General features: G+C 39.9%; 1 protein-coding gene across 5 annotated transcripts in view; it reads right to left on the bottom strand.

Annotated features, from left to right (window-relative positions):
- The window catches only part of MPP7 (MAGUK p55 scaffold protein 7), a 105,425-nt gene that overhangs the window by 39,400 nt on the left and 52,387 nt on the right, over positions 1-13,638 (bottom strand). For all 5 annotated transcript variants that reach the window (XM_078378613.1, XM_078378614.1, XM_073003016.2 and 2 more), the window contains 5 exons: positions 7,208-7,285; positions 5,502-5,582; positions 3,652-3,783; positions 2,057-2,138; positions 276-361 (listed from right to left, as the gene is read on the bottom strand). In XM_078378613.1, the coding sequence (XP_078234739.1) occupies positions 276-361; positions 2,057-2,138; positions 3,652-3,783; positions 5,502-5,582; positions 7,208-7,285 (459 nt within the window). The remainder of the gene's footprint in view (positions 1-275; positions 362-2,056; positions 2,139-3,651; positions 3,784-5,501; positions 5,583-7,207; positions 7,286-13,638) is intronic.

The raw sequence follows: 13,638 nt of genomic DNA, 5'->3' as shown, positions 1-13,638 counted from the left end.
ATCCTTCTTGTCATACTGCTGCTTAGTATGACAAGAAAGATTCTAACAGTGATACGTATGCAGGCAAAACCAGAGCATATCTTTGATTAGCTTCTTGTTGTTTGAACTCTCAATCTTCTGCAATGGCTTTTTCTTTATAAATAATAGCAAATATCTGATAGGAACAGTAAAAGTAAACCATAAGAAAACAAAAATGGTTCCCCAAAAGCTGAGCATTTTTTTAAAATCGTTGTTCTACATACTGTTTTCAATAAAGCATTTCATTTGTAACATACTAGAATTCGTATAATTTCTTCTGGTTTTTTGTCATCTACAGGAATTCCATTGACTTCCTTAAGTTCATCACCAACATGAATAAGACCTATGGAACACAATTATTTAATAGTCAAACAATGTTTATGTTTCATAAAACAGTGCATATCCAATATATTTTCAAGTTACAGTGGCGCCTCGACTTATGAACATCCCGACATACGACCACTTCGAGTTACAACCAGCTCCGGCTGCAAAATTTTGCTTCGACTTGTGGCCAGAGCTTCGAGTTGCAAACAAAAGAGACAGGGGGAAAAGGCAGGGGAATTCAATTTGCTAACCGTTGGTAGGTGAAGAGGCTGCTTCTTTGTAGCTCTTTCGCCCCAGCAGTTAGAGTGAGTGCAATCGGAGGAGGCTTTGGACTGCCTGTTAAGGCAAGTGCTGCTTTCTGCTGTTTAAAAACTGCTCTGGGTAGGTTTTGCAGTGTGGTTTTGGGCTGGGTGGTGAGATTATGTTTCTATGCTGTGATGGGTCTTGTAGGGTTTGTTTGTTTTTTTTGGTCTCCCCCCCATTTCCAATGGGTCTTGCGGGGTTTGTTTGCTTTTGGGGTTTTTTGTTCCCATTTCTGATGGGTCTTGCGGGATTTGTTTGCTGCTTTGGTTTTTTTGCATTTCCAATGGGTCTTGCATGGTTTGTTTGCTTCTCCCCCCCCCCCCCCCCGGCTGTAACGGACTAATTACATTTCTGATGGGTCTTGCACTGTTTTTGGGGTGTGTGTGTGTTTTTTTCCCCTTCGGCTGGAACAGATTAATCTCATTTCAATGCATTCCTATGGGAAATGGTGCTTTGACTTATTACCATTTCAAGTTCTGGACAGAGTTCCAGAAGCAATTAAGTTCGTAAGTCGAGGCACCACTGTATAATATAATATTGAGCCCATTGTTGTGTGTCCTGCACTCTGGGATGATCGAGAACAGATCTTTCCCCTCCTCTGTATGACAGCCTTTCAAATATTTGAAAACTGCCTCATATCACCCCTCAGTCTTCTTTTCCCAAGGCTAACATACCCAATTCTTTCAGCCTTTCGTCATAAGGCTTGGTTTCCAGCCCCTGATCTGTCGCCGTCTTCTGAAATTGTTCCAGTTTGTTAGCATCCTTCTTGAAGTGTGGTGTCCAGAACTGGACACAATACTCAAGGTGAGGCCTAACGAGTGCTCAGTGGAGGGGAACTAATACTTCACGGGATCTGGAAACTATACTTCTGTAAATGCAGCCTAAAATGGCATTTGCCTTTTTTGTAGCCACTTCACACTGTTGGGTCATATTTAGTTTGCGATCTACAACAATTCCAAGATTCTTCTCACTCGTTGTTTTGCTGAGCCAGGTATCCCCCATCTTGTAACTGTGCAATTGGTTTCTTTTTCCAAGCTGCAGTATTTTACACTTATTCCTGTTGAATTTCATTCTGTTAACCATCAGACATCTTTCATCACTTCAGTCTGCTTCAGTCCTCATGACACAGTGACTGTATCATCTAGTTCATGTATTCAGTTTACTTTGTTTCCACCTCTAGTTTAGTTTCCATCATAATTCACCAGTGAAAGAAGTTTAAAAATGCACCATGGTATCAAAAATGTAATTACGAGGGCTCCTGTTCAATAATCTGGTGATACACAATAAAAACTGGGATGTCTTAACCACAAGAATGAATAAAAAGCAGGATACAATTAATTATTTATGCTCATATGATTTCAAATGCATTATGTCATCAATACCTACAACTACACAGTTAAGAAATTCTTACCACTTCTGTCAGCAGCTCCCCCACGCATTATCCGAGCCACAATAACAGCTCCAGTGTGTTCATCCCTTTTAATAGTAGCTCCCTTTAAAAATAAATTAATGTTGTGCTATAGTGAACAGTTTTCCATAAACAACTTTTCAGAAACCTTTCAGTGAAATAGAATCTAGATTCCAACTCCAATTTTCACCAGTGAAAGCAGCCTGGCTGTCTTACATACCCGGAATGTTAAAAACACGATTGCAAAGTATGAAAACCTTAAACACTGCACATAAAGGAATGAAAGAGTCCAAGTATTTTTAAAAGAATATACACCAAAAAGTATTCCACGTCTCCTGCATTATCTACTTTTAAGAAAACATAACTCTTAAAAAGAAAGTAACTGCTATTTTGGTGCCAAGGAGTCTTGAAGAATCTTGGACTGGTTTGCCAAGTAAAAATAAGTGACCTTGAAGATCATTCCACCTTGCAGCACTGTTTTGGAAAAACACATGGGGAAGAAGTCAAGTTTTTAAAAGTGAGATCTTTCTTACATTACTACAACTGTTTTTACAGTTGTAAAACACATACAAGACAAGTGCCACATGACTAAAGACACATGTAGAAAATGTCTGATGTTGAGGCTTGACAAAAAGTGTTACGCTCTTAGTTCATACCAAAAATTACCATCACTGCAGTAGAAATACCCTGCATCCAAGGTTCCTAATTTGCTTATCACTTTAACAAGTTTCTCATTACCTTCCTTCTCGCTGTATAAACTGCTCACATATAGCTTCCCATTTTCATATTACCTTCCTTATAAGTAATTTGGCAAAGACCTCTTCCCATCTCTGTCACTCTCTCTGTTAGTAATATCTGAACTAGTGTAATGCCCCCTGTATTAGGAAATTGATATCTTATTTCGTATAAAATATCTGTGGTATAACTATAATCATTTAATTTTAATACTAAATCTCAAACTGATTCTCTTTGTTCTGCTTGTTTTGAAATAGCTATCCCCCAGTCTACGCCTGATTTGTTTGTTTTGAAATAGCTATCTCCTGGTCTATGCCTGATTCGCTCTGTGCATACCACATAATTCACCCTCATGTTCATGAAATATACAAATTTGCACAGAAGAATGCACAATTATCACCTCTGCCTCATTCCCAGTTTCCAAATCCCCCCCAAATCAAGCTATTCCCCTTAGTTACTTGGCTGATTCAGGTGTCAACTGTTAGTTGCATACCAGCGACCCTCCTTTATTTTGAGACTTCATCATTCACCTGTATTTCCTGCCCAAGAGATACTCAGTTACCTCCTCAGCTCAGCTATTTTAATATCACTCTTACAAATATACTTTTAGATACAAATATAAATGGAAGTGGGGGAGAAATGAGATACAGGGTGTATCTAGGGACCAGCTAGATACAGTTTATTATTCTTATTCTTAAAAAACACCAAGCACATTCAATCAAAATTATAAAAACATTGATTGGTATTATATAATAGAAACAAGTTTTAACCAAATATAAACGTAGTATGTATGCTGTTCCTAATACTGCCATTTTTTGTAGCTCTGAGGGTGTTCTTTCTGAGATGACGATGATTATACTTACCAATGGTTCTCTATTTTTTACAAGTCTAATTATTTTCACAGAGTCTTCCTCATCATCAATATCATCAGGCATGGGAGGCAATACTGGATCATAGTTTTTTTGAGCTACGGTGTCATGGACAGAAAGCAAAGCCTGAAAAAAATCAGATTAACAATCAACTGTCAGTTCAAAAGCATAAAACGGATGTCACTATCAGCACTGAAGATAAAGGATTAGCACTTTCCTGGAACAGGTTTGGGACAGTATGTCATTCCTTAAGTGGCAGTTTGGACATTACAATAATTAAACTATTTTACCACTCAATTTACAACTAAAATGAACTACAGTCGTGCCCCGCTCTATGACGAATCCGCTTTACAATGACGTTTTTGCGATCGCAAAACTATGTTTTAAATGGTTTTTTTTCCGCTTTGTGATGATCGGTTCTCTGCTTCGGGAACCAATTTTCGCTTTACGACGATCAGCAAACAGCTGATTGGCGGGTTTCAAAATGGCCACCGGCTGAAGAAAATGCCCCCCCCGCTGTTTTCTAGGACGGATTCCTCGCTTTACAGGCATCGGAAAATGGCCGCCTTATGGAGGATCTTCGCTGGACGCTGAGGTATTCAGCCCATTGGAACGCATTGAACACATTCCCAAGCCAACTACACCAGAGCACAGAGTGCTGTCCTCTGAAGATGCCAGCCACAGAGACTGGTGAAACATTAGGAAGAACAACCTTCAGAACATGGCCAAAGAGCCCGAAAAACCCACAACAACCATTAGATCCCAGCCGTGAAAGCCTTTGCGAATACAGAGCACATTTTGTTTTGGGATGTGGCAAATATATTTATGCGAGGTCGTCCCCAGAATTTGCACAGGCAGAGAAAAACAGCCTGGTTGAGAGTCCACTCGTGCCTTTGGGTACACCTCCTGCTTGGAACATCTATGTGATTGTCTTGAGTGGCAATGTGCACTGCTATAGGAAAAATGTGATGTTCAAGGCACCACTCCCAGAGTTGAATGGTAAGAAACAGCAACGGGACAGAGTGAGTACCTCCCTGCTTGTTTATGTAAAAACATTTGTTGAGATTATGGTAACAAATGAGAAATGGCATGAACCATTATGGTAATTTCAACTAACATACACTCACTGAATCAACTGAATTACTGTATGTTAAATGTTGACTCAAAATTCAACAATGAGAAGCTGAGATACTCTATAACAAATTAATTTATCTGCTGGTAACAGCTGCTGATAGACCAATGCTACCAAACACCATTTTCATAGGAAAAAAATGGTTCATGCCATTTCTCATTTGTTTATTTCCTGTGCAATAAATAAGAACTTGCTTTCACTCAGCAGAGTTCACACACATCCCAAAAGCCCTGCTCAAGTGCATAATATGGCTACCTGCTGGCAAAGCAAGACATATTCCCCACTCTGCAAATAAGGATCACATGTAAATTAGCTCCTACTCATTCTCCTTTGGAACATACAAATGCATTTGTAAGTTGGGACTATCTTGCTGCTGCTTTTTGTTCCTCTCCTACTGGAAGTTGGACTGTATCGTGGCTATTCTAATTTTGGATACGGCAGATTTGAACAGCGATGTTATATTAAATCCAAACCATTCTCTAACATTTTTCAGCCAACACATTCTTTTCCTTCCTGTACTACTTTCTCCTATTTATTTCACCTTGGATGATTGGCTGTCTCAATAATCCACCACATTGTCGTGATCGTTTCCTAAACTAGTTCAGCAAGCTGCTTCTAATCATTTTGCATATTCATGTACTCAAGGAAACTTTGAAAACTGAGATGGGTGAGCAAGTGTCCATTTTAACAGGTGCAAGTAACACATCCTCACCTTAAGGTTGGGTTTTGACAGTAGTTTCAACAGTTCTCTGATCTCACTGTTTAGTGGTTTGCTCTGCAGCTCCTCAGCCAGCTGTGAAGGTGATTTAAGTGACACAAAGAACATTAGCAAGAGCATTGTTTTATTCAGTGTGTCAGTGACAACCAGAAATCAATCTTGTTCCAAGGTTATTACTTTCCAATGTGTTCAGCATGAAGAAAAACAGACCATCAATCATTACTCTTCATTTTCTGGCCCTCTGGCTGAATTCTGGCTGGGTCTTTCAACTGAGATTGACTAAAGTAATCATATCTGGCAACAGTACACCCAGATCACATTCTGATTTATAGCAATGAGGGCAAATCCCAGCACTTCATCTAAATGAATGGCCCTTTGCGTGCAGACAAAGGACTGCTTGTAAAAAATGACTGGATCAAACTTTGACACTGTCTATAAAAACAGCTTCTGAATGAAGTGGTGAAATCCACACTGCTTCCAGAAATCCACAGTAGCTATTCTGTCTAAAGCTGGGATAGGGGAGCAGAGTGTCCCTATAGTGCTAGTAGTTCAAACTTCATTATGTTTACATACATACAAGTAACTTGTTAGATGCCACCTAAGTTAATCACAGCAACAAGTTACTAAATGCTTCAGCTTTCTATAGAGTGAAGCATGATTTTCAACAGTCAATTCCATTATACGCAGCTCTACCACTAATACAATCTGATTGTGATTCTCATCATTCATTTAGAAATTAATTATTTTCTTAAGGCAAATTTGTTACTGCAACATTTCAGCAAGAAAGTAGCTTTCTGCAAATTCACATTCACTAGGGTTGCATGCTCCTTGACCATTTCTACCCCACAATCTCAGAAGATTTCTCTGTGAACAAATGTGTCAAATAAAATATTTTCTATGCTATTAATCTACAAGAAATTACAGGGCAGCAACCACAAAAAAAACCCCACAACACAGCATTGTACCAAAAACTGACCCTGAGTGTACACCACTGTGCCAAGCATACCTAAGGTTTCACTTAAAACAGTCTAATTTACTTTTTTATTCTGCCTACCTCAAGTTCTGTCATAGTTTATACAGGTGTGCATACAATTCATCAAGGTTGTAGAATTCACCACATAATGTAGAAAAGGCAGGGTTGATTTTTATTAATAAAAATTATAGTAACAGGAAATTAAATGCTCTATCAATGCCAACCAATCTAATTTTATTTTTTAGTTATGAAAGTAATTTGGAAAGCTTTAATATCTATAAATCTCTGCTTCTTTTTGAACAGTTATTTTTGCCAACTCTTCCTACAACTTTCATAAGCCTCATTTCGTTTAGTATTATCAGTCATTTTTCTTATTCTGTCAGCATGTTAGCTATCTCATTTATCTTTAGTTCTGGAAAATATTCTCATGTCTAGGACTCTTCTAACACATAAGTAGCTAACAGCTTCACCTACACTGCAGATTTCTATACATAAAATTTTCTTACATGGTACCCATGCAAAAGGAGAACCAACTCTAGATGCCATGTTATTATAACAGTAACATGTCTAATAAAAAATCAAAACAACATTTGCAATCATGTGATGACAACTCTTTGGAAACTTTTGCATATCCAGCTTACATCGCTCTATTCATACACTTATTCTATGCTCTGCTTTCAGACAGTTTAGGAAATATGGTGCCAACAGCTTCATCAGGGACACTTACGTCATCTGCCAAGGCTGATGCACCATGCAACATAGGCACAGGACTCTGTTTTTCATAGTAATTCAATTTCTCATGAATCTGGAAGATAATGCAACAAAATATTTTACTTAGCAGAAGTACAGTCTGACAACATAAGCTGGCCAGTTAAGTAACAGCAAAGAAACAACCTTGCAGAAGCATTTAGTAGTAAATATGTAGATACAATTCATCATCAGCTTCTGGAGAAGTTCTGTATGAAGTCAGATGGAAAAAATGTTGAGTATGTAGACCAACCCACAGGAAAACTAAACATTTGCTATTTCTTTTCCCTGCTTTGATATTTTGGGCCTACATTTTCACATACTTCCTTATTATCAGGTATATTTTGTAACTGTGCTGAATACAAAACATATTTTTATTTCTAAAAAGAGGTAAGTTACATAGGCACTTCTAATAGCTTCATACTGATTTAGTGATAAGAATACTGCATTTTAGCTTTTCAGTTTTGCAGAACTCCGAGTTAGCATTTCTAGAGAGCACTCCATAATGCTGCTATGATTTCTTTCCTACAAATACATGGATGATTATTGACGTACTGTATCAGTATACAGTATATTCCACACACTTGAGGGCATGGCTTCCCACATGCTTGTGTTGAATCACATTTGTCACTTTCCTTTCCAGTAACAACTATTGGGAGTGAGGAAACTGGGCTAAAAGCTTAATGGAAAAAAGGAGGGTTTTGAGGACCGATTTAAATGAAATAGGAGGTAGGAACTGCACATTCCTCTTCTCCACAGTTTCCTGCAAATATACTGCTACCTCAATCACTTATAACTTCACTCAGTCCAAACCATATACATTACTAATTATCTTCCATTATCAATTTGAGATTCTAATCTGAGGTTTGGAACTAATTCCAAAATTTTGGTTGAGCACAGTTTAAAAAGACAAGGGCTTTTTTTCTGAACAAGAAAATAACTGTACAAACTCTTCAAAGTCTATATAAATTAACACTAATTTGAGCACTATGTTTCTACATGCAGGGTTCAATACAGTATTTCTCTTTTTTTACTACCAATGATTCTTGTCTTCCAAATCAACACCAAGTTTAATTTGTTTGCTATTCAAGAAATCTTACTTTCTCATTCCATTTCTAACAAACTGTACAATATAGGCAGGCACAAAACGTATTTCAATCTCCAAATTAAAAATAACACAAAGCAACAAGATATATTCTTGTAAGCTTAAAATGAACAATTTAAATATTGGTCTTAAACTCCTTTACTCTTTGTATAGTTTCATTTCAAGTGTTGATCTTTCTGAAGGAAGCTTTTCTATTTCTTTATTCCTCACAGAACAAAACAAAGCAGCTATTATTTCAGATTTCAGATACTTCATTCAAGTGAACTTTTTTTGTGAGAAGGGAAAAGTTTTGATGACTTTGCTAGGAAGAAGCCCCCCCCCCCCCCCCCCGGTGGATAGAGGAAATTCAGATTACAGCCAAACAAGTCACCTTTTCTCCAAAATAAATTTCTCTACCCCTTTGGAGCCAAACTCCCTGCCCTGCTACTGCGGAAAGAATTTCCAAAACCGGACAAGGTTTTGTTGTGACCTCTGAGCTGAAGTTTCTTAGAACTTTAACACTTTTAGGACATTATGAAAGTTGAATTGTTTTCTTCTTTTTGAGAATAAGACGCTCAGGCAACAATCCTATTTTTATATATGCATATCACAATACATACCACCAAATGTTATCTTCCTTGAAACCTGTGATCCCTCAACAGACAAGTTTTCTCTATTTAGAAATCAGTTGCTCAAGATACATGTATTTCCTTCATATACACGATGCATTATTACATTTAAACTCCAAATGAACTCTACGCAACGCTTTTAGCACCAGAACATGTTTTTAAAGAATCTTTGAACAGCAGCTTATGCATGTTTTCTGAATGATATTTTGAACTAATAATGCTGAGAAATAGCTCTCAATATGAGATTATGTTCATATTATTTATTTATTTAAAATATTTTACCCTGCCTTTCTCCTTGAAAAGGATCCAAGGCAGATTACAACACTGAAACAAATATTTAAAGTTTAAAACAATGAGTATACAATGGAGGTTAACATCATTAAAGGACAATATTTAAAGCTAAAAACAATGAGTATAAAGAGGTATCTTATATCATTAAAAGACAATATTAAAGCTCACAACAGTAAGTATACAAATATTTTTTTAAAATGCTACTGTGAGAAAGGGAAAACACAAAAATAGAAAACACAAGTAGTACTGAAAATCCAGTCAAAGCAATAATGAATAAACATCCATCTAAACATCACACACAAGTAGCTAGTTACTGAGGTCTGCCTGAAGAGAAAGGTTTTGCCTGCTTGCGGAAGGACAGCAAAGATGGGGCCAGTCTGGCCTCCTGTGGAAGGGAGTTCCAAAGTCTGGGAGAAGCAACAGAGAAAACTCTCTTGAGCTCATCATATGCACTTATGAAGAGATAAAGGCCTCCCCTGATGATCTTAACATCTGAGCTGTCTCATAATAATCTAGGAACATCCCCAAGTTGCACACCTTTTTTTCCAATGGGAGTGTAATCCCATCCAGTACCAGCTGCATCCCTATTGCTTGATCTGCCCTTTGATTGACCAGAAACACCCTGTCTTGTCAGGATTAAGTTTCAATTTATTCACACTCATCCAGTCCATTACTGATACCAAACACTAATCTAGAGCTGAAGCAGCTTCCTCAGATTTAGGTGACAAGGGGAGGTAGAGTTGGGTGCCATCTGCATACTGGTGACAATGAACCCCAAAACACCAGATAATCTTTCCCAGCGGTTTCATGCAGAATGCCACAGAAGACAAAATAGAACCCTGAGGGACCCCACAAGTCAGCCACTAGGGTGTCAAATATGAAACCCCAGCACCACCTTCTCTTCTCTCCTCTAGGAAGGATTGGAGCCACCGTAAAACAGTGCCCCCAAATCCCATTCCAGAGAGACGGGTCAGGAGGATACTGTGGTGGACAGTATTGAAAGCCACTGAGAGGTCCAACAAAACCAACATGAACACAGATCCTCTATTCAGTTCCTGGTGTAGGTAATCTACCAAGGGGACCAAACCTGTCTCTGTCCCATAACCAGGCCTGAAGCCAGATTGAAATGGATCTGGATAATGTCTCATTCAGAAACCTCTGGAGCGAAGAGGCCACAACCCCCTCTAGCACTTTTCCTAAGAATGGGATATTATTCAGTATTATAGGGTCCAAAGACAGTTATTGCACCCAATTAGTCTGAGCTCCATAAAACAAAACATCCTGTTTAAATCTAGTTTACCACTATGACTCCTGAACTAAGTACATCATAATCCTGAGTTCAGACATAATCTGCAGCTAGTTTGCTCATCCACTCAAGAGAGGGGGGGGGAACAAAGCAGAAGCAAACAATGGGGATGTAATTCCTCTTTATTGCAGCATTCTTCTCTTTGCCAATAAAGAATTCCCTAGTGCGCTCAAGAAAGTTCCTGCATTCTCAAGAGCAATGATTTGTGCAAAAATTGCTCTTTGAAATGTAAACTTTCCTTTTTTGTGGAGTTTTACACAATTAATCCAATTGCACAAATAGATTAAATCCCAAACTTGGATGATTGCTAGTTTATTTAAGAATCTGAAACACTAAACATGCTATTTGCATCTTTCCTAATAATCCAACAACTTTTTAGTACTTGCTGTCTGTGTATGTCTCTTGCTTCTCAAAGGGAAAAGATGCTAGAGCCACTTTATATAAACAACAGAGATCAGGAAAGCTCTGTCTTTTTCTTGGCTAGTGGTGAGGAATTTCACAGGGCTTTAAAATTATTTGGCAAACAGCTTATATTGAGAACAATAAGGAATTTAGCAAGATTTTTACCATCACTAGTGAATGAACTACAATACTTAGCTTAATCACATGAAGCTGAGTTTTAAGCCTCACTTTTGCCACAACCTCCCTTAAATTGCTGCTCAGTTGCTCACTACAAAAATTTAACAGATTAATATGAATTAGCCCATATCAAGAGCAAAAGAGTTAGGAAGCTCTAACTGCTCAAAGCAAAGTGTGAAGTCAGAGAAAAGAAGGTGCGCCTCTTGTATTACAAGTGTATAAAGGAAATTTAAAAGAGGCAGACATTACATTGATATGTACACGTACATCACCAACTACTATCACACTGTAATGAAGATTCAGAAAAATTAATGTTCATACTTCAAACTCAATCCCATGTAGACTCTGTTGGGTGTACACACAATACAAAATGCAACACATGTTCAATTTTCAGTTTTCTGATGCCTTGTCAGATATTAAACAGTGAATGGGCACCACATGTCTAGTACAAATATGCTAAGCGTCTCGTGCCACAGTTGGCATCTGCACAAAATTTCTGTCTGAAGATAATCTCCATGCCATCATGCCATCTGCATAGCAAACACATTTTACAAAGCTGTTGAGATAGTTATATTAAAACCCTGTGGTTAAGAAAAATTTTGTTAACAAGAATGTCAGCTATAAATTAAGAGAACATAAACATGAGAACCATATGCTTGTAAGATACACATTCCAGATGAAGATGCTTGAGACTTAAACAGAGTGTTGTGTATTTCCTATGTATAAATGGATGCAAAAATAAAAATACAAAATAGAAATTAAATAAGAATATAAGAAAGAGTAATGCATCCATAGAAAGCAGCAATATAAAGTTTATTCACCAACAGCTAATGAGCTAACCAGGTGAAAAAGCATCATGAGTCCTGAAACTTCTTTAAGAAAACTGATTCTAGAATAAAGTCCAGGAGTCCGGAGCAGGGTATACAGGAATGTTCCTTGGATTGTTGTTATGCGCCATCAGGTCACATCCAACTTTTGGTGACTCTAATATGGGTTTCAATATGTAAGATATCTAAGGATTTGTTTATTGCATCAATGGAACTTACAGAGGAGGTGACTTAACCAGTACTGTCACGCTGCTCATCTCCATGAATTTCCATGACCTAGCACGGATTCAAATGCATGTTTCCTGAATCCTAATCAACACTCTGTCCACTAGTAATTTAATAAACTGTTGGCAATCTCAGAAGCAAGGGTACTAGGATACAAAATTTCAAGACAGATTTGATTTGACTGATTTTCACACACTAAAGTAACACTACAGAGTAACCCAGGTTTTAAAATTGGGAAGAAGTCCTTTTATGGGTAGTTGGACAGATAGAGCAATTCACATTGGACCACTTAACTGGATGTGAGGAAGAATTTTTGCCATTCTTTAGTATGACAGTTCATTATGAATGGCAGTATTTACAACCTCAGCACTTGCTAATATCTAAATAAGGTCCAGCGGCTTTGAGTACTTCAGTCTCTTCCATGCTCTTACAAATACAGTGGTGCCTCGCACTGCGACGTTAATTCGTTCCAGCGAAATTGCTGCTAAACGAAAACGTCGCAATGCAAAAATAAAAACCCATAGAAATGCATTAAAACGCGATTAATGTGTTCCTAGGGGCTTCAAACTCACCGTTCAGCGAAGATCCTCCATAGCGCGGCCATTTTCGCTGCCTGTTAAGCGAGGAATCCATCCCAGAAAACAGCGGGTGGCCATTTTGAAACTGCCGATCAGCTGCTAAAAAAGCATTGCTTTGCGATGATTGGTTCCCCAAGCAGGGAACGGATCATGGCAAATTGAAATTCCACCGCCAGCCAGCCAGCCCGGGATGACACCCGGCCTCCTTGGTGGGGCTGTCCCGGGGCGCAGACGGGCGGGCCGGAGGGGCGGGACGCGTCCGGGCCACCGCCTGGGCAGCCGGCGGGCAAACCCAGTGAGCCTTTCCAGGGCCGGCCCCACAGACAGGGCATTGGCTGCCCAAGGCGCCCGGCCGGTTGACATGCACGCGGCCGCGCTCCCCGGGCGCAGCAAGGAAGGCCTCCGGGGTTGGTTCCAAGAGAGAGGGGAAGGGAGCGCTACTTTCTCCGGCAAGTGAGGGCTCGGAGGCAGCCGCCCGGGGCGGGAAGGTGTGCGCCACCCACCCACCGACCACCAGCCAGCCAGCCAGCCCAGGACGACGCCCAGCCTTGGATGCTGAGCGGCGGGAGGGCCCTGAGGCAGGCAGCTGCCCAGAGCGGGAAGGGGCACGCCATCCAGCCAGACCGCCAGACCGTGACGACGCCCGGCCTTGGACAGCGAGCGGTGGGAGGAGGGCTCGGAGGCAGGCAGCCGCCCGGGGCGGGAAGGGTGCACCACCCACCCACCAACCGCCAGCCAGCCAGCCCGGGACAACGCCTGGCCTTGGACGTCTTGGACGGTGAGCGGCGGGAGGAGGGCTCGGAGGCAGGCAGCCACCCGGGGCAGGAAGGGGCACACCACCCACCCATCGACTGCCAGCCAGCCAGCCAGCCCGGGACAACGCCCGGCTTTG

This window comes from Pogona vitticeps, chromosome 6 (assembly GCF_051106095.1).
Source record: "Pogona vitticeps strain Pit_001003342236 chromosome 6, PviZW2.1, whole genome shotgun sequence".
NCBI lineage: Eukaryota > Metazoa > Chordata > Lepidosauria > Squamata > Agamidae > Pogona > Pogona vitticeps.
The sequence above is the reverse complement of the archived record's forward strand: the minus strand, read 5'-3'. Positions and strand labels throughout refer to the sequence as shown.